General features: G+C 41.6%; 1 protein-coding gene across 1 annotated transcript; it reads right to left on the reverse strand.

The window, feature by feature from the left end:
* Positions 1-1,159: 1,159 nt before the first annotated feature.
* LOC142160709 (pancreatic lipase-related protein 2-like) lies at positions 1,160-21,678 on the reverse strand. The gene is made up of 13 exons (XM_075215589.1): positions 21,650-21,678; positions 19,835-19,883; positions 18,660-18,811; positions 17,788-17,913; positions 17,572-17,706; positions 10,128-10,236; positions 9,352-9,471; positions 8,485-8,613; positions 6,550-6,668; positions 6,250-6,376; positions 4,586-4,697; positions 1,943-2,104; positions 1,160-1,329 (listed from the first exon to the last, which is right to left on the reverse strand). The coding sequence occupies exons 1-13, from the start codon at positions 21,668-21,670 to the stop codon at positions 1,248-1,250; spliced, it is 1,443 nt and encodes a 480-aa protein (XP_075071690.1). The 5' UTR covers positions 21,671-21,678; the 3' UTR covers positions 1,160-1,247.
* Positions 21,679-23,270: the final 1,592 nt, after the last annotated feature.

Raw genomic sequence — 23,270 nt, forward strand, 5'->3', positions numbered from 1 at the left:
ATTAATTTCATGGAAAGGTATGTATTGGCTAATGGAAGGTCACACTCTGGTCATATATAAATACATTTATAAACAACCTTTCGTTAGACTACAAGGTCATGTATCTGACACATACAGAATTCCTGTATAACCAGAAGAGCCTCTGTCAGCAAAGCCACATTACCATTATTTGCATATGGTACTAAAAATATGTTTTTTTTGTGGGGTTCCTCCAACATTTCTATATATATCTCACACTAAGCCAATATAGTCCTCTGTCAGTGGATGGATCATCGCTATAGTTATATAGAACCTTCCTCCTAATAAAACTCACAGCACTTTATATTGTTGCAGGGGGGCGTCACCTTGTATGTGCTCAGTTTCTGCCCCTTTGGATCTTAGATTCTATATTCCCCACCACACACTGCTCCATTTCTGGTGGAAGCACACTAAGAACCACACTACCCTGTAAGGTATATTCATTTGGAGCAAGAGAATCAGAAGAACAGGTCTATAGTGAAAAGTGTATAAAACCCTGGAGAGCTAGAGCAGGTCTGTCACCTCCCCTGGTCCCTCCAGTAAATGAGATTTCTTTGGGTTTGAAAGGAACTGTAACCAATACCCTCACATCCAGCTTACAGCATGAGGCCAAAACGTTTTTGGTCAGAAATAGAGTGTTTGGGGATTATAAGTGTTCTGTTATAAGTGTTCTGTAGCTCTGAGGAAAAGCTTTGCCAGAGTATGTTTCACAGCAGACTAATTAAGAGTCATACCTGAGTGGAGCGTATAAAAAGGTTGCAACCTGGTCACTATCTCTCAGACCTGGGGAGGAGGCTGTATGACTCCTGCGAGGACTTGCTAAGGGTGAGCAAATATCCTTTGTTTGGCGTTTGCGTCCGAGACCTTGTGTCCCAGACTCAAAGGGGCCTCTAAGAAATGTTTAGTTAGGGTCAGACAGGAAAGGCTTTTGTTTTGCACATGCTCAATAAAACTGAGCTGAAGACAGTTGTACCAGAAACCCTGCATTTACGTGATTTATTGCTGGTCTTTAAAGCCATCTATCCCAGGTGATTGTACCTATTCCCCTGATTAGGTCACAGTTACCATTTCGTACATGTACAATTTAAGTCTGCCTTACTTTTAGGGCCATGTGCTTGAAATGAGAATTACACATCATGAAAACAGTTTGTAAAATATTTATTTTTGTTATGAAATTCTCCAATAAGGATTCCTGGCCTCCTTTTAGCTTTAAAGGTTTTTATTTTTATTTATACTAGTGATTTGGAGACACAGGGATATAAAGTCTGAGTTACATCAAGTGTATCTTCTCCTCTGGAGCAGAATGAATACCTGGAAATGAAACAGTTTAAGGATTTTGTCAGTATTATTTAGATTAATACATTTTTAATAAAAATCTTGTAACTAATGAGAATCTGTGGCATAGTGAATTATGCCGCTCTTCACAAATTTTAATATATTGTAATTAAAAAAGGCAGTGGGTGGGGGGAGGGGGTCGTCGTCCCTTTGGGGAGCCTAGAACTTGCATATTGGCCAAGAGGATAGACCCCAACCTGTATTCCGCTCTGGGAATGGGGGAGCGGAAATCTCTAATCCCGGAGTCCATTGAATGGTCAAAACAGATTGATTTTTAAAAAAAAAAACAAAAACAAAAAAAACAACTCAAATCATAAAATCGATAATATTGCACATATAATTGTAATATTGCAAGTAATTGTTTAGCATAATGATTGTCATGGGTTGGGTAATTGGCCAATCACATACAGTGACAACCTTACAAAGCTGCAGTGATCATAGTGGATGTGGGTAGGGTTAAGTAGGGATTGAAATTTTCCCTTAAGAATATTTTACATTTACAACTTATAATTGAACATGTGATAACGCTTCATTTAGAACACACAGAATTAGGGTTTACAAGTCTTGTTAGTGTTTATGGAATACGTACGTTATCCCGTTCTTCCCATTCTGCACGGTGGCAGCTGAAGCTCTGAGTTTTGAATTTAGGATGTTGCTACTCTGCCAGATAAAGGTCACTGTCCTGAGATATCCAAGGTCGATCTCCGAATCAATGTATTTTGTGTAGGACGTGTCAGTTTTAATGATCCCCCTTTATGGATGAGAACACAAGATGATCATGTGCATTTCATTTGTACTAGATGCAAATACACCGCAGTAAATACACTTTGTTAGAAATCCTAATCCTCTTTTGTAGAAAATTAAGAGGCAGGGACCACTGAGGGGTCCAGAAATTGAGCAGCCAGATTTTATTAACGCTGTTTGACTCATTCATGGTTCACAGTGTCCATGGAATTGTCAGTGTGTACAGAGATCGTGTGCTATAAAAACTAATGATCTCACAGCCAGGTATAGTGTGTAGCCTCATGGCAGAATGCTAAGCGGTGCTGCTGTAGCCTCCTGCCCTCTCCTCCCCGCCTGGGACAAAACAGGAGGTCTCTCCCCCCTGCAACCTATCACTGCTCACAGCCGTTCCAACTACAATGACGCAATGATATGCAACAGGGTAGACACCAGGGGGTAAAACAAATGATTGATGATCTAGGTAGACTAGAGGAATGGTCAGGGGAGTGGTAACTAGAGGTTAATGCCAAAAAGATGCAAAATCATGCACTCAAGTCTCAAAAACCCAAAGGCTAATTACAGTATTAATGGCATTATAATGGAAACTACTGAGGAAAGGGATCTAGGAGTTACTACTTTAGGTGACTTACAGGCAGGTAAGTAATGTAACAAAGCAATGAGGAAGGCAAGTCAGATGCTTGGTTGTATAGGGAGAGGAACCAGTAGCAGAAAAAAAGTAATAATACCACCACTGTATAGGTCATTGGTACGGCCTCATCTAGAATACTGTGTTCAGTTCTGGAGGCCATATCTCCAGAAGGATATAAATACATTACAGACTGTACAAAGAAGGGCAACTAAAATGGTGCATGGCCTACAGCACAAAACTTACCTGGAAAGACTCAAAGATCTTAATATGTATAGTTTGGAGCAGAGAAGGGGACATGATAGAAAGTTTCATATATATCCAGGGTTATAACAAGGTACAGGAGGGAAACCTTCTACAATGGAAGAGAAGTATTCGAACACGATCACATGTACTGACACTGGGGGGGGGGGGGGGGGGGGGGGGGGGGGGGGGGGGAGTAGGTTCAGAGAAAATGTGAGGAAAAACTACATCACAGAAAGGGTAGTGGATACGTGGAATAGCCTCCATCAGAGGTGGTAGAGGCGAATACAGTAGAGCAATTTAAGCATGCTTGGGATAGACATAAGGATATCCTTATAAAGAACTAAGGATCAAATAGGGTTTGAGGTTACCATAGGTTAATAAAACAGGTAGACTAGGTGGCCTTTATCCAACGTCAAATTCTATGTTTCTATGTTTTTATGTAATGATGGCAGCATGGACTGAAGGTACCACAGATGGAGGACAAGCACCTGATTGTACCTACCCTTCATTAGTAAGGTGGCCCTTTACAGCTAGGATAGAGCAGACAAGGGGACATCATCCTGCCCTCCCCGACCTTGTCAGTTATTCCCATAGACACACCCAGTCATGTATTTTTGTTGTCTAGACCAAGTATGATAAGAACAGGACATTCTCAGTCTAAGAGTACAAGAGCTTCCTTATTGGAGTCAATGCTGTAAGACGAAATCAATCAATAGCACTAAACCTATTAATAGAGACATCTAGGAAGTGAACAAACATCCGTTGGCTCTTTCCCACATGAATGTGAGCCCAATAGTTTTATTCTTTACTCTCATCTGGTTTCAGACCATCTAGCCAGGAACTTTGAACCCTTTGCATCACTTTCTTTTACACTAGGTCTAGGGTTGAAGTTACTGGATGTAATATCTCGAGACACAGGTCAGCTACTATAGCCAGACTAGAGGTAGTCTTTGCCTATAGCAGTTCCTGGTACTTCATCTCCAGGTCCTCTGCATTTAGCTATGATATGGCCAAATAGCGGCCAATGAAAGGATGAGAGAGGCCACATCAAACAAGAGCAGTACAGAGTCACCAGGTTCAATGAAGGTCTAAACAGGGAAAATGTCAGAGCAGGAAGCTAGAAGGTATGGCCAGGAATGATGGTGTTCAATAAAGGTAAATCCATCGACCATATCAGTCACGTTAGGAAGCAAACCCTATAAAGGGTTTCAAAGTGATGCCAGCCCTAGACTTAAATGGATAACTGTCACTGACATATACAAGACTCACTACAGCAGGCAGCAACAAACCCACACCGGGCAGGTAGTAACTTACTATTGATTGCCACAAGTAAACATCTTCAGTATTTTTACAGAAATAAATTCTAAAAGCACCATCACCCAAAAATTCAACAATTTAGGGGAATGAATAGTTTCACTAATCTCTATAAATAAAAGAATTCCAATAAAAGTAACAGCACGAAGACAGGACTGAATTATCCTGAAAAACGAGGACACATGAACCAGTATGCAAGAAATAAATTATAAACATGAAAATTATTTAATTAGCTGTTGTGTTTGGATTTTAAAATATTTTTTTAAAATAAAAACATTCCTATATTATTGTGGGTCAACATACCTAGAAATCTCATAAGAATTACTATTTCCGTTTGCTCCGTTTAATGACAACTTCATAGAACCCAGAACATTCCTGGAACCATTAGTGTGAACTGTCAACTTGTATCTCCATCCTGCAGAAATACCAGAGACAAAGGTTTAAAAGTCACCATATAGGTGGGCTCACAGAAATCCCATTTTGTAATGTAGTATAACCAAGTCATGGACGTACAAAGTCATGCTACAGTTATACATTAACAGCAAAAACAACCTGCAGGTCCTTGTAGGCTGTCCCTCCGGAAGGGTTTAGTCTGCTACTGAGAACAATGTTACCCGGTGTAAAAGCAAAACATCCAGACTGATTCACATGCAATATATGCCAACATGTGTAGAAACTGTTTAAGAGAAGGCAGTAGAGACCATGTAGTGTAGTGTGTACCATCTTGTAGTGCTGGGTCATCATCACCATCACATATCCTCATAAGGACTACATCTGAGAACTAAACACTACTCTTCCCACCAAATCCTGCATGGTGATCATCAGTTGTAATCCTGGGACCTACAGAAAGCTTGAACACTAATCTGTTCCTGAGCTGTCCTGTGTTAATCCCAGGGCCCAGAGTCAATGCTACCCTGCAGTCCTGATCCAAAGTATGTGGTCAGGAAGAATCAGCCATAGTCATCAGCAAAGAGGCGCTGCAACAGCTATACACAACACCCAGAAGCAAGCGGTTCTAGGTGCGGGTGAAGTAGATTGTAGGCAGAGACTACGTTCCTACAACTGGTCTACAGATGGATTGAACAATCAGCCAATGACTGTGGGCCAAGTAACAACAGGTTACTGATAAGGGAACAAGATGGTTCAGTAAACTACCGATAAAGAACAAGTGGACGAGTTGGCAAAGTAAACCATTCACTGGATTACTTCTTTAATCTATACAATTCCTCATATTGACTTAATCTATTCACCTTCATTCATCTTGTTCCCATTAAAGAAACCTCTCACCAGCTTCTAGAGTTACCCAAAGACTCAACCCTTTGTGCAGTGCCCTGAATGAAGGTTTCTTTTAGCCTTTTCTTTACATAGAAAAGAGCTTCATCTCCATTTCCTTGGCGTTATTGTACCAAGAATCAGTAATTGCCATAAGATCTAAACTGTCCCTGGACATAATTGAAATTTTAGAAAGTTTATTTTCTAAACAAATGACCTCATTTAAAAAAACATTCATCTTCTCTCCCCCCCCCCACTTCCTTTACAAGTTTAAGCACCAACGAAACATCCGATGCTCTATTCCCCTACATCCAGGTTACAAGCAGTCTTTTTTGAACAAGTCCTATTGTTCTAAATGCCTGTCTTGTGGCCGACTAATTAGCACTTCCACTGTTTCCGTAACCAAGTGATAACATGTTTGATGCAAACCTTCCCCTCAGCCGACCAGCATATAAACAGGCAGAATGTCTGAGAAGGAGGCTGCCCATCCAAGCGCCTTTACTAACCTACAAAGCTCTCTGTACTGTATTGAGCATCCCTAAATTTCCTGGCTGTTATGAAATGTGACCGTCCTTAATTTCCCACTACTACTAGGATACACAATTTGTATTGGACTTTCTGGTCAATGACAGGATGACACTGAATGGTACAGTGAGAAAAGGTTACGTACATATACTTCAAATAATAAAACTTACGTGAATAGGGCTGAACATCTCCAGTATTCAAGTAAAATGTTTGAGTAGTTGGTGTGACCCCATTATATTCATCAGCGTAGTGTCCCATCAGCGGACATCCAGCACTAGGGCAGGGGAATCCAGTCCCCTGTGTAAGGACAGGAAGTCACAATTTACTAGTACAAAGTAAATGGTCATTCCCCACACGTAGCATAAGAAACCCTCAATTCTAAAAATGGGGCGGTCGGGGGGGGGGGGGGGGGGGGGGGGAAACAGAAGCAGAATCATTCCTCTACACAAGTGTATTAACCTTCAACGTACTTCTTGGAATGACCTGTAGGAAGTACTGGGATAACCAATTAAGCCGCCAGGATTAGCGATACTGTCAGTATAGTACTTGAAGCTTCTATGATGATTACAAAATACTGTTTCAAGAACTCCTGTGGCAAGTACAAAAAAATAAATAGATTAGTAGAATTAATAACCCCAAATGATCTGCCATTTCTACACAACTCATGGACATTAACACTCATTTAGAGGACTCTTTTGGATATACACACACTGTATATAACAGTTATTCGTTAAATGAAAGTCACATTTCCATAAAAAATGAAAAAATACAAACAACTCCATATTTGAGGTTAAGTTGAAAGATCAAATAGAAATCTTTCTTGCAGTAGTCCACATGGAAACGTCAATGAAGTAATTGTGAATTACACTGGGCAGCACAGTGGCTCAGTGGTTAGCACTTCTGCCTCTCAGCACTAGGGTCATGAGTTTGATTCCCAACCATGGCCTTATCTGTGTGAAGTTTGTATGTTCTCCCCGTGTTTACTACGGTTTCCTCCAACATACTGGTTAGGTTAATTGGCTGCTATTAAAGTTTCCCTTAGTCTCTCGGTCTGTCTGTGTGTGTTAGGGGATTTAGACGGTAAGAGCCAATGGGGCAGTGACTAATGTGAGTGAGTTCTCTGTACAGCGCTGCAGAATTTGTATCAATAAATTAATGATCATGAATTGATGGCCATGATTTGACATAACCATCACTAATAGTTTAAACCAATCAGATGCAGCTGGTTAGTGTTGTTGATCATCATTGTGCACATCTTTGCATCAGTCATCAAGTATCCACAAGAGATGCATCATACGTGGCATATCTGGGGGGTATTCAGGTCCAATTACGTCTCATTAAAACATCCTTACTAAATTCTGCTTATGCTTGCTCGTCCTTCCCAACCCTTTTTGCCTTATCCAGGTGTGAGAACATAAGTCAACAATATGCAGATATGAATATACGGATGTATGAAAAAAAAATTGTGACCACATGCGGAGTATGGAAGAACTTCTTACAGAAAAAACAAAGCATAAAAGACAACAAAAGACCCATGACACGTGTCCAGCTCTGAGCCCCGTAATGTACTTCATCATTGCATTATATTTTGTAGTTTATAAGATATATTAAAAGTCCACAACTTGCACAAAAGCAGTCGGCGGGCATCTTCATTTTTATATAGTCACAGAACTCTATTGACGGCTTATAATATCATTGTGACATACAGAGAGGACTCCATGTACTACAGCTTCACATTACTCAATTAAATTTCAAAGATAAATTATATTTCTCATAACAGATTATGGCAGGTCTAATGACTGCTGAAACCCCATTTTGACATCAGTACTTTCATGGGTGTATTACTTTAAATCCTTATATAACAAGTGATTTCGCAATGCATATATAATAAAGGTCAAACCAGAGACGTCTTCACATATTTAGCTAGCATGGTGTCTGTGCCTACTGCTCATGTGCAAACTTCTTATCAGTAAAGTACTAATAGAAAGTCCAAAAATCATGTTTGTACCTTCTATGCAAATGATCCTGAGGGCCCTTACTCCCCGGTCAATAAAGGGAAAAACCTGCTTCAGCTTGGACCACTGCAGAGGTGCCAAATACCATTTCTAATTTGTTCAACCTAGCTTTCGAGATAACATGTGGTCAGAGGCTGGGAGAAAGAGGGGGCCCTAGGATAATTGGTGATTAAAACATATCTACTGGAACAATCGATTGGCAGCAGATAAGTATTTTCTTATATTTACTGTTTTTTTGTATTCGATTTACTCTTCATATTATATCTTTGAAAAAACAATACACTTGTTTGACAGCCTTAGTGTCATGGGTTATTAATCCACTGTAACCTGAACCTGCCATTTTCCACTGGGAACACAGACGATTATAATAGAACAGATAAGTGTAATTACCTTCTACTAGGTTATCAAGTCCTTCAAGTGTCAAAAATTGGGGTTTACCACAGCCTGGCATCTGCTCTCCTCCATTTGGAAAGAAATCTAAATGGCCGACCAATTGGCTCATTCCGAAACCGGTAAATCCTACAATGTAAAAAAGTAAAGGTCTTGTATTTACTTCTAGTATAGCAATACATTGAGCTCAATTTTCATTCTCAGCTGATCCATACTAAGGCAATGAAATCATAAAACGTAGGCATTTATTCTTTAAGAAAAACTAAACCGATTGCATACCATCAAATAGGTCTCTAGAGCCAAAATTATAACGCGTTGATGAAAGCAACCGTGTGTGTTCCACTTTGTTAGAATCGATAAAGAATTGGACATCTTCCTATCTGCAGGGTCTGCCGTTACCAGGTTCATGCATTCTCAACGTTTACACTAAAGAACCCTTTTCATAGCTTCATTATAAGTCTTTTATCATCAACATTTATTTATATAGCGCCAGCAGATTCCATAGTGCTTTACAATTGGGAATAAATAGTAATAAAATACTGGGTAATACATACACATAGCGGTAAGAGGGCCCTGCTCACAAGCTTACAGTCTATGGGACAATAACCAGTGTCCCGTTATCGCTAACACTATTATGCGTACATATAGCAGCTTGATGCTTTGTAGGCACAGAATATATTTAGCTGCAGATTTCCCATTGTCTGTTTTTTTTTTTTGGGGGGGGGGGGGTTGGGGAGTGGGTGAGGTCCAACATGTTCATGTCCTGCCATGTTTCAATGACACCAATATCAATACCAACTCTTCATATGTTCTAAGTATTGTTTCTATAAAGCTAAATGTAGCCAATTGCGTGAATGAACAATGTACCTAGATGGCCAATGAGTGATGATCCATCGGTGTGGATGACATCTACAAGTGTGGCATCTGAAATGTCCAGCCTCACTTCAGCTGGGGTGTCCTGGAAATACAGCTTTGCAGGGTCCAATCCTGTGGATTATAAATCTTTATTTTGATGCCAACTACACAGAATATCTGTATCATTTACCAACTTCTAGTCACAATGAAACAGATCACAAGGTCAGTAGAGGTGGTGAGACAGCTAAAGGCCTGGAGGAGACAGGGGCCCAGCAATGCTGGGAAACCCCCCTCCAGGGCCTCACTACCCCCAAGGCCCCTGTTCGGCTTTCAGCAGAGTGGTCCTTTTCTGAACTCTGCTCTATGGAGAGAAGAACATGGAGTCTGAAGCCAAAAAGCCATCTACCAAATTTTGCTATGAGCCCAGCAAGCCACTGTTCTGCCCCAGATTATAAATAAAAATCAATTCAATACCTAAGCCATATAAATTATCTGCAGCCACACCTGAGTGACCGATCTACAAATGAGAACGGGGCTCCACTGACCCTTGTATGTAAATTAAGCTAAGAGCAAATGGGGTGTTTACACAATGAAACATATGGTACAGATTATAAATATATATATATATATATATATATATATATATATATATATATATATATATATACACACACACGATAATATACATGACGAAATCTGTCTTAATAAAACATTTCGGTGTCGGATTTCCATGGTCAGTACTGGCAAATAAGACCCCTCGATGTAAGTGACCAATCAGAGGAACCAACCTGTTATCCTTGAAATCCCAGGACGTCTCTTTCCAGCTTCCCCAGCAGCATGTGCCCCCAGACTGTGTCCGATTACATGTATGCGAGACAGGGAGTAGTCAAACTGATCCTAAAATAATGGTATAATATACATGTGCATATCAAACATTTCTAAATACTTAAACCACACTAAAATTGTATAATTTCAGAAGTAAAAATGTATAGAAGTATTGTCAGAAGATACTGTACCAAATCAATATTTTCAGGGCATGCTGGATTTTATCCAGTTAATATTAGGGGTGTGCACCGGCCACTTTTGGTGTTTTGATTAGCTTAAGGTTTTGGGTTCTGATTTGTTTTTCCAAAACACCCCACGAAAGGTTTTGGTTCTGATTTTTTTTTAAAAAAAGCATAAGTGCTAAAATCCATATTTGTTTTTTTTCACTCCTACACTATTATTAACCCCAATAACATTCATTTCCACTAATTTCCAGTCTATTCTGAACACCTCACAATATTGTTTTTAGTTTAAAAGGTTGCACCGAGGTAGCTGAATGTCTAAGTTAAGCAACACAAGTGGGCGGCACAAACACGTGGCCCATCTAGGAGTGGCACTGCAGTGGCAGACAGGATGGCAGTTTGCAAGAGTCTGCTAGAGGTGCAAGATGGAATTGTCCTTGGGCCCTCCCACCCACCACTTCCTCCTAATGCTGAAGCTGCTGCCACTAGTCATAACATAGACGATGAAATGCCATCAACGTCGTCTGCCAAGGCTGATGCCCAATCTCCTTGTAGAGAGCATGTAAAATCCAAAAAGCAAAAGTTCACTACAATTAGTAAAAAAAGAAAATTGAAAACATCTGAGGAGAAACGTAAACTTGCCAATATGCCCTTTACGACACGGAGTGGCAAGGAACGGCTTAGGCCCTGCCCCGTGTTCAGCACTAGTGGTTCAGCTTCACCCAAGGATCTAAGCCCTCCTCCTCCCCACCTCTCCAAAAAAATTTAAAAGCGTTATGCCGTCAACAACAACACAGCAAACAACTCTGCCTTCTAAACAGATGACATCACAAATCCCCAAGGTGAGTCCAAGGGTGTTGGTGGTTGCGAAGCCTGACCTTCCCATCACTGTACGGGAAGAGGTGACTCCATCCACCATTTGCAGCACACCCTCTGCATATGCTGGAAGGATGACCCACAGTGTCACTTCAGATTTGGATAATCAAGGTGTCAAGGAGGCTATTGATGTAGCTGGCGTTGTGGAGGAACTTGATGAGGAGGATGCTGATGTGGTTATTTTAAATGAGGCACCAGGGGGGAAAAAAGTGGATTTCCATGGGATGAAAAAGCCCATCATCATGCCTGGTCAGAAGACCAAGAAATGCACCTCTTCTGTCTGGAGTTATTTTTACCCCAATCTGGATAACAAATGTCTGGCCATATGTAGCTTATGTAAAGCTCAAATAAGCAGGGGTAAGGATCTTGGCCACCTAGGGACATCCTCCCTTATACGTCACCTGAATAACCTTCATAGTTCAGTGGTTAGTACAGGAACTGGGGCTAGGACCGTCATCAGTCCAGGGACACCTAAATCCCTTGGTCCTGTTGGATACACACCACCAACACCCTCCTCGTAAACCTCTTCCACGATCTCCATCAGATTTAGTCCTGCAGGCCATGTCAGCAGCCAGACTGAGTCCTCTTCAATACGGGATTCATCTGAGGAATCCTGCAGCGGTACGCCTACTACTGCCGCTGGTAGTCGGTCATCTTCCCAGAGGGGAAGTCGCAAGAACGCTACGTCTTTCACCAAACAGTTGACCGCCAAACAATCATTTGCCATGAGCACCAAGTACGACACTAGTCATCCTATGGCAAAGCGGATAACTGTGTCAATAACAGCAATGTTGGTGTTAGACGTGCGTCCGGTGTCCACCATCAGTGGAGTTGGATTTAGACGGTTGATGGAGGTATTGTGTCCCCGGTACCAAATCCCGTCGAGATTCCACTTCACTAGGCAGGCGATACCAAAGATGTACGAACAAGTGTCCTCAGTGCTCTTAAAAATGCGGTTGTACCCACTGTCCACTTAACCACGGACATGTGGACAAGTGGTTCAGGGCAAACGAAGGACTATATGACTGACAGCCCACTGGGTAGATGCATCGCCTTCCGCAGCAACAGCAGCAGCATCTCCACAACGGCTGCTCGTGCCAAGGCAGGCAACATTGTGTATCACAGGTTTTAATAAGAGGCACAACGCTGACAACCTCTTAGAGAAACTGGGGGAAATCTCAGTGGCTTACCCCACTTAGACTCTCCAGGGGATTTGTGGTGTCAGACAACGCCAGTAACATTGTGCGGGCATTACATATGGGCAATTTCCAGCACGTCCCATGTTTTGCCCACACCATTAATTTGGTGGTGAAGAGTGACAGGGGTGTGCAGGAGATGCTTGCGGTGGCCCGCAAAATTGCTGGACACTTTAGGCATTCTGCCAGTGCCTACCGCAGACTCAAGATACATCAAAAAAGTCTGAACCTGCCCTGCCATCACCTCAAACAAGAGGTTGTGACGCGCTGGAGCTCCACCCTCTATATGCTGCAGAGGATGGAGGAGCAGCAAAAAGGCCATTCAAGCCTATACAGCCACCTACGACATAGGAAAAGGAGTGGGGATGCGCCTGAGTCAAGCGCACTGGAGACTGATTTCCGTGTTGTGCAAGGTTCTGCAGCCGTTTGAACTTGCCACACGAGAAGTCAGTTCCAACACTGCCAGCTTGAGTCAGGTGATTCCCCTGATCAGGCTGTTGCAGAAGCAGCTGGAGAAAGTGAGGGAGGAGCTGGTAAACCATTGCAATTCCACCAAGCACGTAGCTCTTGTGGATGAAGCCTTTCGTACGCTTTGCCAGGATGCGAGGGTGGTCACTCTTTTAAAGTCAGAGGAATACATTCTGGCCACTGTGCTCGATCCTCGGTTTAAAGCATATGTTGTGTCTCTGTTTCCGGCGGACACAAGTCCACAGCGGTGCAAAGACCTGCTGGTCAGGAAATTGTCCTCTGAAGAGGACCGTGACATGCCACCAGCTCCTCCATCAGTTTCTTCCACACCTGTGACTGCGAGGAAAAAGCTCAGGTTTTCCCACAAGACCCCCTGGCGGGGATGCTGAGAACATCTGGTCCGGACTGAAGGACCTGCCAACCATTGCAGACATGTCTACTCTCGCTGCATTTGATGCTGTCACAATTGAAAAAATGGTGGAGGATTATTTTGCCGACACCATCCAAGTAGACATGTCAGACAGTCCATATTGTTACTGGCAGGAAAAAAAGGCAGTTTGGAAGCCCCTGTACAAACTGGCTCTATTTTACCTGAGTTGTCCCCCCTCCAGTGTGTACTCGGAAAGAGTTTTTAGTGCAGCGGGGAACCTGGTCAGTGAGCGGCGAATGAGGTTGCTTCCTCAGAAAGTTGAAAAAATGATGTTCATAAAAATGAATTCTCAAGTCCTCAATCAAGCACAGCACTGCCCTCCAGATCCTACAGAGGGACCTGTGGTTGTGGAGTCCAGTGGGGACGAATTGATAATGTGTGAGGATGAGGAAGTACACACTGAAGGGGGACAGGTATCAGAGGATGAGGACGACATCTTGCCTTAGTAGAGCCAGTTTAATTCTATATGTAGTTCCCAAAAAGAGGAACTGCCATTTCTATTACTACTTTCTTTCCATCTGTATTTCCCAAAAAATATAACTGCGGCCTTAACTGCTATGTTGGTGTTAGATGTACATCCGGTGTCCTCACTTGACCTCTTCCAGTGGATTGAATCTGCTACTCATCAGGATGGCCACTGTCTTGATCTTGTTTTCTCTAGACTATGCTCAGTTTCTTATTTTCTTAACACTCCTTTCCCCCTCTCGGATCATCACCTTATTAGCTACTCGCTCACCCCCAGTTCCTTACCCTCCCCAGTGTCAAACTCTCACACCCTCAAGAATATTAACTATTGATTTTCAACAGTTTTCCACCACTCTTCAAAACAGTCTCTCCCCAATTTCTACATTTTCCTCCTGATTGGGCAGCACCCCATTGTCACCAAACCCTAGCAACTACCCTTGGTCAATGGCTCCAGCGACTCTTCACACTCCGCGTAGACTTTGCTGTCAACCGTGGCACACTAAAGCAGCACGAAATCTACAACAACTCTCATAATGCAGAACGTCACTGGCGTAAATCTTGTACCTCTAATGATTTCATCACATATACTGGTACCTACCACTCCTACAGAAATGCTCTGGACACTGCAAAACAGTCAATTCCAATCTCATCTATGTTCAGGCTTCTAACCCCAAGCGCCTTTTTAACATTTCAATCTTTTCTAAATCCTCCCATCCCAAACCCTCCAGTTACCATCAGTGCCCAGGATCTCTCTTCTTATTTCAAGGACAAAATAGATAAGATCAGACTTGAAATGGTGTCATCTCCCTCGACTAGCAATCTGCTCAATTCCTTCCCAGCACCCTCTAACACTCTTCATTTGATCCCACAAATGAAGAGGAAGTTTCCACTCATCTTCCTACTCTACCTCCTGTCCTCTTGATCCCATACCCCTACAAATTAGTAGGTCCCTGTCTCATGTGCTCATTCCACCTCTAACTGAAATCTCTCTCTACTAGTATTTTTCCATCACTATACAAGCATGCAGTGATTACTCCTATTTTGAAATAACAAATTTCTGACCCAAACTCCCATGCCCCTCCATACTTTGAGAGAATTGCCTACACTCACCTCACACTTGGTTACAGCAAACAACCTACTGGATTCTCTTTAGTCAGGCTTTCGCTCTCAACAATCCAGAGACTGCGCTGACCAAGGTGGTCGATGATTTGATCACAGCAATAATTGAAGACCATTACTCTCTTCTAATTCTCCTGGATCTCTCTGCTGCATTTGACACTGTTCACCACGCTCTCCTCAAACGCTACAATCCCTAGGTCTTGAAGGCACTGTCCTATCCTGGTTCTCATCCTACCTATCCAATTGCTCTTTCAGTGTTAATTTCTCTGGATCCACCTCTGCTACGCTTCCTTTATCAGTTGGAGACCACAAAGCTCAGTTCTAGGTCCTCTGCTGTTCTCTATCTACAACACTTCTCTTGGAAAACTAATAAGATCCTTTGGATTTCAGTATCATCTCTATGCGGATGATACACAAATCTATCTATCCTCTCCTGATCTCTCACCATCTGTGTTGTCTCTCGTTACAGATTGTCTTTCTGCCATTCCATCTTGGATGTCTTCTCGCCAACTCAAACTCAATATTTCAAATGATACACAGAAGCCTCCTGTCTAAGATTTCTATTGATAACATGACCATAAATCCCACCTTGCAAGCTCGCTGCCTAGGTGTAATCCTTGACTCACAACTATCCTTTGTTTCCCACATTAATCTAAATCATGTTACAAACATCTAAAGATCATGTCCAGAATATGCACATCTCACAAGATACTGCAAAAACCTTAATTCATGCACTCATCTCCCACATCGACTATTGCAAATTTCCCCCTTACTGGTCTTCCCAAATTCAGACTTGAACCCCTACAATCTATTTTGCATGCAGCAGCTAGATTGATTTTCCTTGCAAACTGTTCTTCCTCTGCAGAGCCACTCTGTCAGTCTCTACATTGGCTGCCTGTATTTCAACGAATCCAATATAAAATTCTTCTACTAACATACAAGACCATCAACAAAATTGCACCGACATACATTTCCTCACTTGTCTCAAAATATCTCAGCTCGAAACCTCTGCATCTCTTTTCCACTCATCACATCCTCCCATTCCTTACAGGACTTTTTTTTGGGCTGCACCCACTTTGTGGAATTCCCTCCCTCGCACAATAAGTCTTCAAAAGTTGTCTGAAAACCCACCTCTTCAGACAAGCTTATAATATTCCTCTACCACCCTCTTACCCTCCCTAGATTACCCTATTACCACCCTCTACACAGCTAACACAAGACAACATCCCTCTGACCAACACAATACTGTTTACCTTTGCATTCTAGCTGGACCAATGTGCAATATGATGTAGCACATACCCTTGTGTTTCAAACTCCCATTGTCCCATAGATTGTAAGCTGTGAGCAGGGCCCTCTTACCTCTATGTATTACCCAGTATTGTTTTATTAATGTTTGACCCCAAATGCAGACAGCTACGGATTTTGCTGGCGCTATATAAATAAATGATGGTCCAAAACGTCCTTTGCTCAGATTACCTGAACACTGTCACCTCCCCTAACATTATCTTCATGTCTGCTATACTCATCATACTGACCGAGATTTAGCACAGACCCCAGCCAACTGGTCAGTGAAGACCCAATATAGGGTTTGTTCTGGTCACTTTGAATATGTTCCAGGCATGGAGAACAGTGACCAGAGGGGGCAAAGGTGGTGAAAATTTTGAGCATGATGTTCCCCTAATTGGAAGTGAGCAAAGCTGAATGAGTGACAATGGGATGTACTTTGTTTGAATAATTCCAGCATGGAGCACAAGCAGTGTCTGCTTCTTAACTGTGTAGCTGCCACACCTCCTCCATGTCTTGTACACACTGGTGCCCATTGCCATTCTTCTAGTTTGAGGAACTGGAAATGCCACCCCCTACCTGCTAAGGTCAAAAAAAGTTGACGTGGGGGAGGATTGTATAATTCACTCCAATGGAAGCAAGGAGCCACCTTGGACATCCACATTGCTTCTCCCAGAGTACAGGACAAATATGCTTTATTTCTATCTCCACTAGCTTGGGCTGTGTTTACAATTAAAGTTTGAATTAGGGCATGAGCCAACGTTAACCCTAGTATGAAAAATATGCACTAACGCAAGTTATGGCTTGGTCTAGTGTTACAGCTGTGCAAGAGATGTTTTATTTTTACAATCACTTTTATTAAAAGATTAAGTAACTCATTGAAGATTTTTGCTTTGAAACAAGCGGCTTCTTTCCTAGAACCCCAGTGTATCGAGATTGAATCTACTCTGTAACCCAACCTCCATTACTAGGAAGTCCTTGTCGGTTCAGGGTAACTGCCCCTATTAACCTCCTATTAGAACATTCCAGTTATGATGTTATTGGTGACTGGAGTCCTCTGTAGAGGGTTATATTGTGATGGTGAAGGTTGTAGTACAGTAACTAGGAATCCAGTCTTCTGCAGAGCACTTACTACATTATTCTGGTTTGTAAGTCAGAAACCACATCAAGGGGTAAATGTATCAAGCAGAGAGTTTTCCGGCAGGTTTGAAAAGTGGAGATGTTGCCTATAGCAACCAATCAGATTCTAGATATCATTTTGTTTAACTAAATGAAAAGTTATAATCTGATTGGTTTTTCAAACCCGCTGGAAAACTCAGCTTGATACATTTACCCCCAAGTCTCTGAACCCCATCCCACAATCTAAGCATCACAATTCCTCACATACCAGCAATGTGTTAATAAAATACGCCACTTCTGCTCCCACAACGCGGACGTTGTTCGCAGCCTGTGTGTAGAAAGCGTACGCACCACCGCTCCAATCAACGCACAAACAATTCACGTCCTCCACTTCCAGCATCGCCTAAAACAAGAACATTCATTAATTACACAAATATTACTCATGTAGTGGACGGTGAGGCGTGTCCTCTGTACATGTATGTACCTTACACATGTCCACCAACCAGTACTTTTCACCTTTCTCAATTAATCCGTGGATTATGAAGCGAGATTTCCTGGAGGATTTAAAGTTTGATGAGGAAATGGTTGCTGGATTTATTGCACTGATTTTCTAGAAGATACAAAATAAAGAAAAACTAATTTGCAATAAATGTAGAAAGTTATTAAAAAAAAATAAAAAAAAAATGACGACATGAAATATTGTGATGAAGACAACCCTACTGTAAGCCATGTGTATGTATCTTTATATCACTGCAGATCTATTCAGAATATACGCATGTTCCCCTCGCGATAAAAGTATTTTATTTTTATTGCGGCATTGAAAAGTACAAGAAGGAAAACATTACATAAAGGAGAAAATGAGCAGATAGGAAACAAATATGAGTGACAGAATGTTATCTAATTGACGAGTCAGTCTGAGCATAGTGGGTGGGGATAGAAGAACCTGTATCAGATCATGTTTACAGCACAGAGTGTTTCAGGAAAGGAGTGCATTACTCATGTGTGAGGTCATTACTTGCCCACTCTTGTGATGTTACCGATGACAGGGCTACAGGGGAAGGGTCATGATGTAAGGGGGGGGTGTGGTCATAAGGAGGTGCCACAGACTGAGAGTTACATAGTGGAAGAAGCAGGGTCCTCCAACAGTAGCAGTCATGTGAAGCTCGTGTCAAATGTATGTGGGAAGATTTCTATATGAAATAACATTCATACACCAAACATTCTATTCATTATATACTTTTACATAATAATTGGTTGTCCCACATAGAATAGAAGAAATCAAATGTAAAATGTGTTAATAAATACTAAAGTAATATGTTACAGTATTCCAGTTTCAGGCAGAAGACGTGTTCTTACCTGATAGTTACTGGGGTTCTCTCTAGTGAATAGCAGGAATTGGGTATTAATTTTCTCTGGGGTCCACGGAGTTCGGCCGATTGGTCGCTGCAATGTATTTGCGTAAGGGGCTTCATCTGAGAAACATCCCAGTCTCTCATAGCAGACATTTCCTGGTGGACACAACATTTATAAATCAGCTGCATCTTCTACACAAACCAATTAAACCGAGCAGCATTATGAAGTGACAAGAGGCGCTTCCTAACTTCTTAAAGAAGAAAAACACAATCTTCTATCTCCTACTCATTGGAAGAACAGTTTTCCACCAAACCTCATTTCTCTCCTAGTTTCCCAGCATCCAGCTACAGGTTATACAAGAAGTATGGGAGACTCAATGGAGGAGACTACTTCTATAAAACCACCCGTATCTGTAGTGTATAAATAGTAGATTGTTCTGTCCATTAATAGAGATACAAGTACTGCGGGTGACCCACCTCCTGCATTCAGAGTGACAGCCGGAGAACCCCTATACGGAGGGCTCTCAGGACTCTGGGAGTTGTGGAGAAAATTTTAGTAACAACTTTAACATAACAAGTTGTTATAAATCTGTGGTTGTTGGTAGAAATATTAAGAGGTAACTTCTGCAGTGTACAATACTCTATTATAAATGCTTAATATAGTTTGTATATATTGCTCAGATGACACCTAAGGCAACATAAAGGGTCCCTCAATAGTGACAATTTATATAAAGACTTTTAAAAACAACAGCAAACACTATAAACAAACACATCAGAATTACAAACCAGGAAGTAATATAGACAATATATAATCCAGAGAAACCAAACAGAACTGTCATTCTTTAGTGTATTGTAAACTGCAAAAGTAATATAAGATTTGAGAGTTGGACGCTTTCGTGCACCACAAGAGTATGTCCCCCCCCCCCGTCTTACTGCAGTGGAGGCAGTATGTGGGGGGTATTTAACTGGTGCACCTAACAGAAACACCCAATATGCCCCAAGCCTACAATGTCTCCGCTCTGCACCATCAGATACTTATCCTACAAACCCTAACAAGAGAGTTAGAAGCATAGTATGGAAGCGACACCGATTCTTCAATATATGCAGAATACTTCTTGTACTTCTCTAGCACAGTAAATATCACTGGTCTCCTATGAACACAGGACAGAGAGTATTTACCATTTACAGCCGCTGTGAGGGAGATCACTAGTAACAAAGCGACAATCATCTAGAAGTAAAGGAAAATATAACTTTAATCATGAGCATATTCCAGTAATATATTACATGCTATACTTAGACCTCACATGTGTCCTGAGCACCCACTATAGCCCCAAGCTTACAGTCCATAGGAAAATAGGCATTTGGTACAAGCCAAGTGCCACATAATGTAATCTGGTCCAGCCAGAGGCAGGATGGGGGATGGAAGTAGATTTGTTTGGCAATGTCCAGCGGTTTGAGGTCATCAGAAGGACGACACTTTTGTCATTTACTTCTACTTGCAGGACGTATTTTGGGTTTTGTGACATAACTGGAGCCACATGATCGAGGGCTGTTTACAAGGCGTGATGAAGGTATGGTGCGGACAGATCACAGGAGAATGTGGGAGTCTGGGACAGTGGATACTGCAGACAAGGGTGAGAATGAGCAGAAGAGAGGATTCTGTCGGTAAGAGGCGGCTTAGATGGTGCACACAGGTTAGAGATGGAGGACAGAATACAGTCATCATGGTCTGGTTAGAGGGGAAAACAAGGGGCAGCTCAGAAGCTGAACAAATTTGGAAGGAATCAGGATAATGAAGGGAGAGAGCGAGAGACTTATACTGCAGGATTATTACAATATAAAATGAATGACAGACATCATATTACCAAGGATCTGGTCGAGCTACTAAAATATGAAACAATCTTCAGATCATATAAAATGAGCAACGCAGACATTAGAATAAAAACAAAAGAAATGTAGTTTCAGTTTAGTTACAGTATCATACTACAGATAATATGTAATGATCTTTTTATAGTTTGACAACTTTTTCTTCAATGCAAGAAAACATAAATCAGTCCCAGAAGTGGCTGGTAATACCCATCTGTACAAGACTGCGCAGGGCGGTGAGCACAGCACTGCTGTCTGTATAGGCTGCTAGGGCTCTTGTATTGGGCTCTCAGGTGATGGGTGCACCTGAACGTAAGAGCAGTCACACTCCAAGCCAGGGAGCTATGACTCCAACAGTTGTGGAACTACAGGTCCCACGCTGACCCTTCAGGTTCTGACATCCTTCTAGCCACAGATTTCCAACATTGGTCTTAAGCTCCTCTGGTATCACCAAACTTTACCCAGCAGTAACATAACTCTGTATATTGTGGTGTCAGGAGATGTATATACTGCAGTTCTGGTTTATCTCAGAGATCCACAGAACAGGAATAATAGTCATATATAATAAACTGCTGCTGGTCAGTTTATAAAGAATGTGGTATACGGTCTGCTCAGAGAGATGGAGGGGGGCGCGGTGTGAGGTGTATTATATTACTACAAGACAACATGAATTACAATGATTCCCTTGGGTGTGACTCTCAGCTGGAGGGGGATTACCTGCTCACTGTCAGCACCAAACAGGCAGAGCCCTCAGTACAAGTGAAATACCCTGAAGGAAAATCTTATGCAGGTCCTGGACTGTAAGTCACTGGCCAGAGAGATGATCAGCTCATGTCATCCTTTGAAGACTAATAAAAGCATACAGCCAGTTTTATTTTCAAGTGACCTAAAAACAGAGTTTGTCCCAGATAGTGACAGGAGAGTTAAAAATCTAAAATGAATTTCACGCTATCAAAATCTCTAGAGCATCTGGGATCCCAGGCAGCCCCCAGCCAGTCACTTCCTTTCAATACCAGAACTTCAACCACCGATAATATAAACTTGATACTGATTCCAAAACAACACTCGACCTATCCTTGAACACACACTATATATATATATACATATGCACATTTTATTTTTATTTACCTCTTCTGTTGCACTACCCATAGACAGCTGCCACAGCTCCCTCTACATGTGAGGCAGCTCTCCCCCAGCTCTTATATACACTGGTAAGTGGGCGGAGAAACTTAAATTAAAAAATTAAGACAACTAATTGTCTGACAATTACAGATCAACTGAAAGAATCTCAATCTCTTTATCCCTAATAAAACTGTTTCACACATTGTAAGTTACATATTTAACATAACCCACAGTCCACAGATGATTTCTAATGACACAAAACAGGTGAATTGTTACATTCTGGGACTGATGTTGAGTTCAGGAAAAAAAACACTTATCATTCAAATCTTCTATAAAGAGTAATATTATTAATATTATTATTATTATTATCGTTTATTTGTTAGGCGCCACATGGTTTCCGCAGCGCCGTACACAGTACAAACAGTAGACTATACAGGGCAAAACAGTACAGAACATTAAACATAAAATACCAATACTTTGTAAACTCCGGGAGGGCAGATACAGTAGAGACGGAGTAGAAGAACAGGTATGGAGACTGGAGGAAAGAGGGCCCTGCTCATACGAGCTTACATCCTAAGGGAGGGTGGACAGAATCAGGCACAGAAGGGAGCCAGTGAGGCAAAGGGGAGAACCGAAGAGATGAGAGGTTAAGTGGATGGTTGGTAGGTCTTAAGAAACAGGTGAGTTTTAAGTGCCCGTTTGAAGGAGCACAGTAATAAATCCTGTTCTAATGCTGCCGCCTTACAATGACTATACCACTGTCCTGACAGGCAGCTGCAATTGATATTTTACTACTTTATTTATCAACGGTTCCTCACACCTCTTAGATTGTGAGCTCATTGGGGCAGAATCATTCTCACCCTGTGTTTCATGTCATTATTTGTAATTTCTTTATATCATGATCCACTCAGAGTACAGCGCTGCACAGTATGTCAGTGCTTTATAGTTACAAGATAATATTAAATACAAAAAAACATATTTATAATAAATGCAATATTGCTGTGTAATCTAGATTCTGGAATGCAGATTAGGTTCTTAATGGACATCTAGAACAAGTTATGGATGCTACATTGTGACCTCACTCAGCTGGGTGCGTAGAATAACAATTATTGCCTTTCTGCTATCAGACCTGTCTGCACAGTTTATCTAAATGCTTCAGAAATCATAGTGAACTTTTCCATCAATAAGTGGAGATGCTAAATCTGTTCATATTGTGGTCAATAGTTTGATAAATATTTGCAAATGTCCATAAGTCACAACCTGGACATGTAATAAATATCTTTATGTTCATCTTACTGGTAATTCCAACTACTGGTCTTTAATCAAAAAACAAATAACAGAATTCCTAAAGAAAAAACAAACCATTATAAATAAACCTTTCAGATGCTGTTTGATGAATACTCTAAGGCAGGGGTGGGCAAACCAGTCCTCAAGGGCCATCAACAGTTCATGTTTTTAGGATTTCTTTAATCATGCACAGGTGAGTTAATCTATTTGGCTGGGTCAGTAATTATCCCAGCTGTTTCTACAGACAGAAATCCTAAAAACATGAACTGTTGTTGGCCCTTGAGGACTGGTTTGCCCACCCCTGCTCTAAGGGCTAGATTTACTAAACGGTGGGTTTGAA

This window comes from Mixophyes fleayi, chromosome 6, assembly GCF_038048845.1.
Source record: "Mixophyes fleayi isolate aMixFle1 chromosome 6, aMixFle1.hap1, whole genome shotgun sequence".
Lineage (NCBI taxonomy): Eukaryota > Metazoa > Chordata > Amphibia > Anura > Limnodynastidae > Mixophyes > Mixophyes fleayi.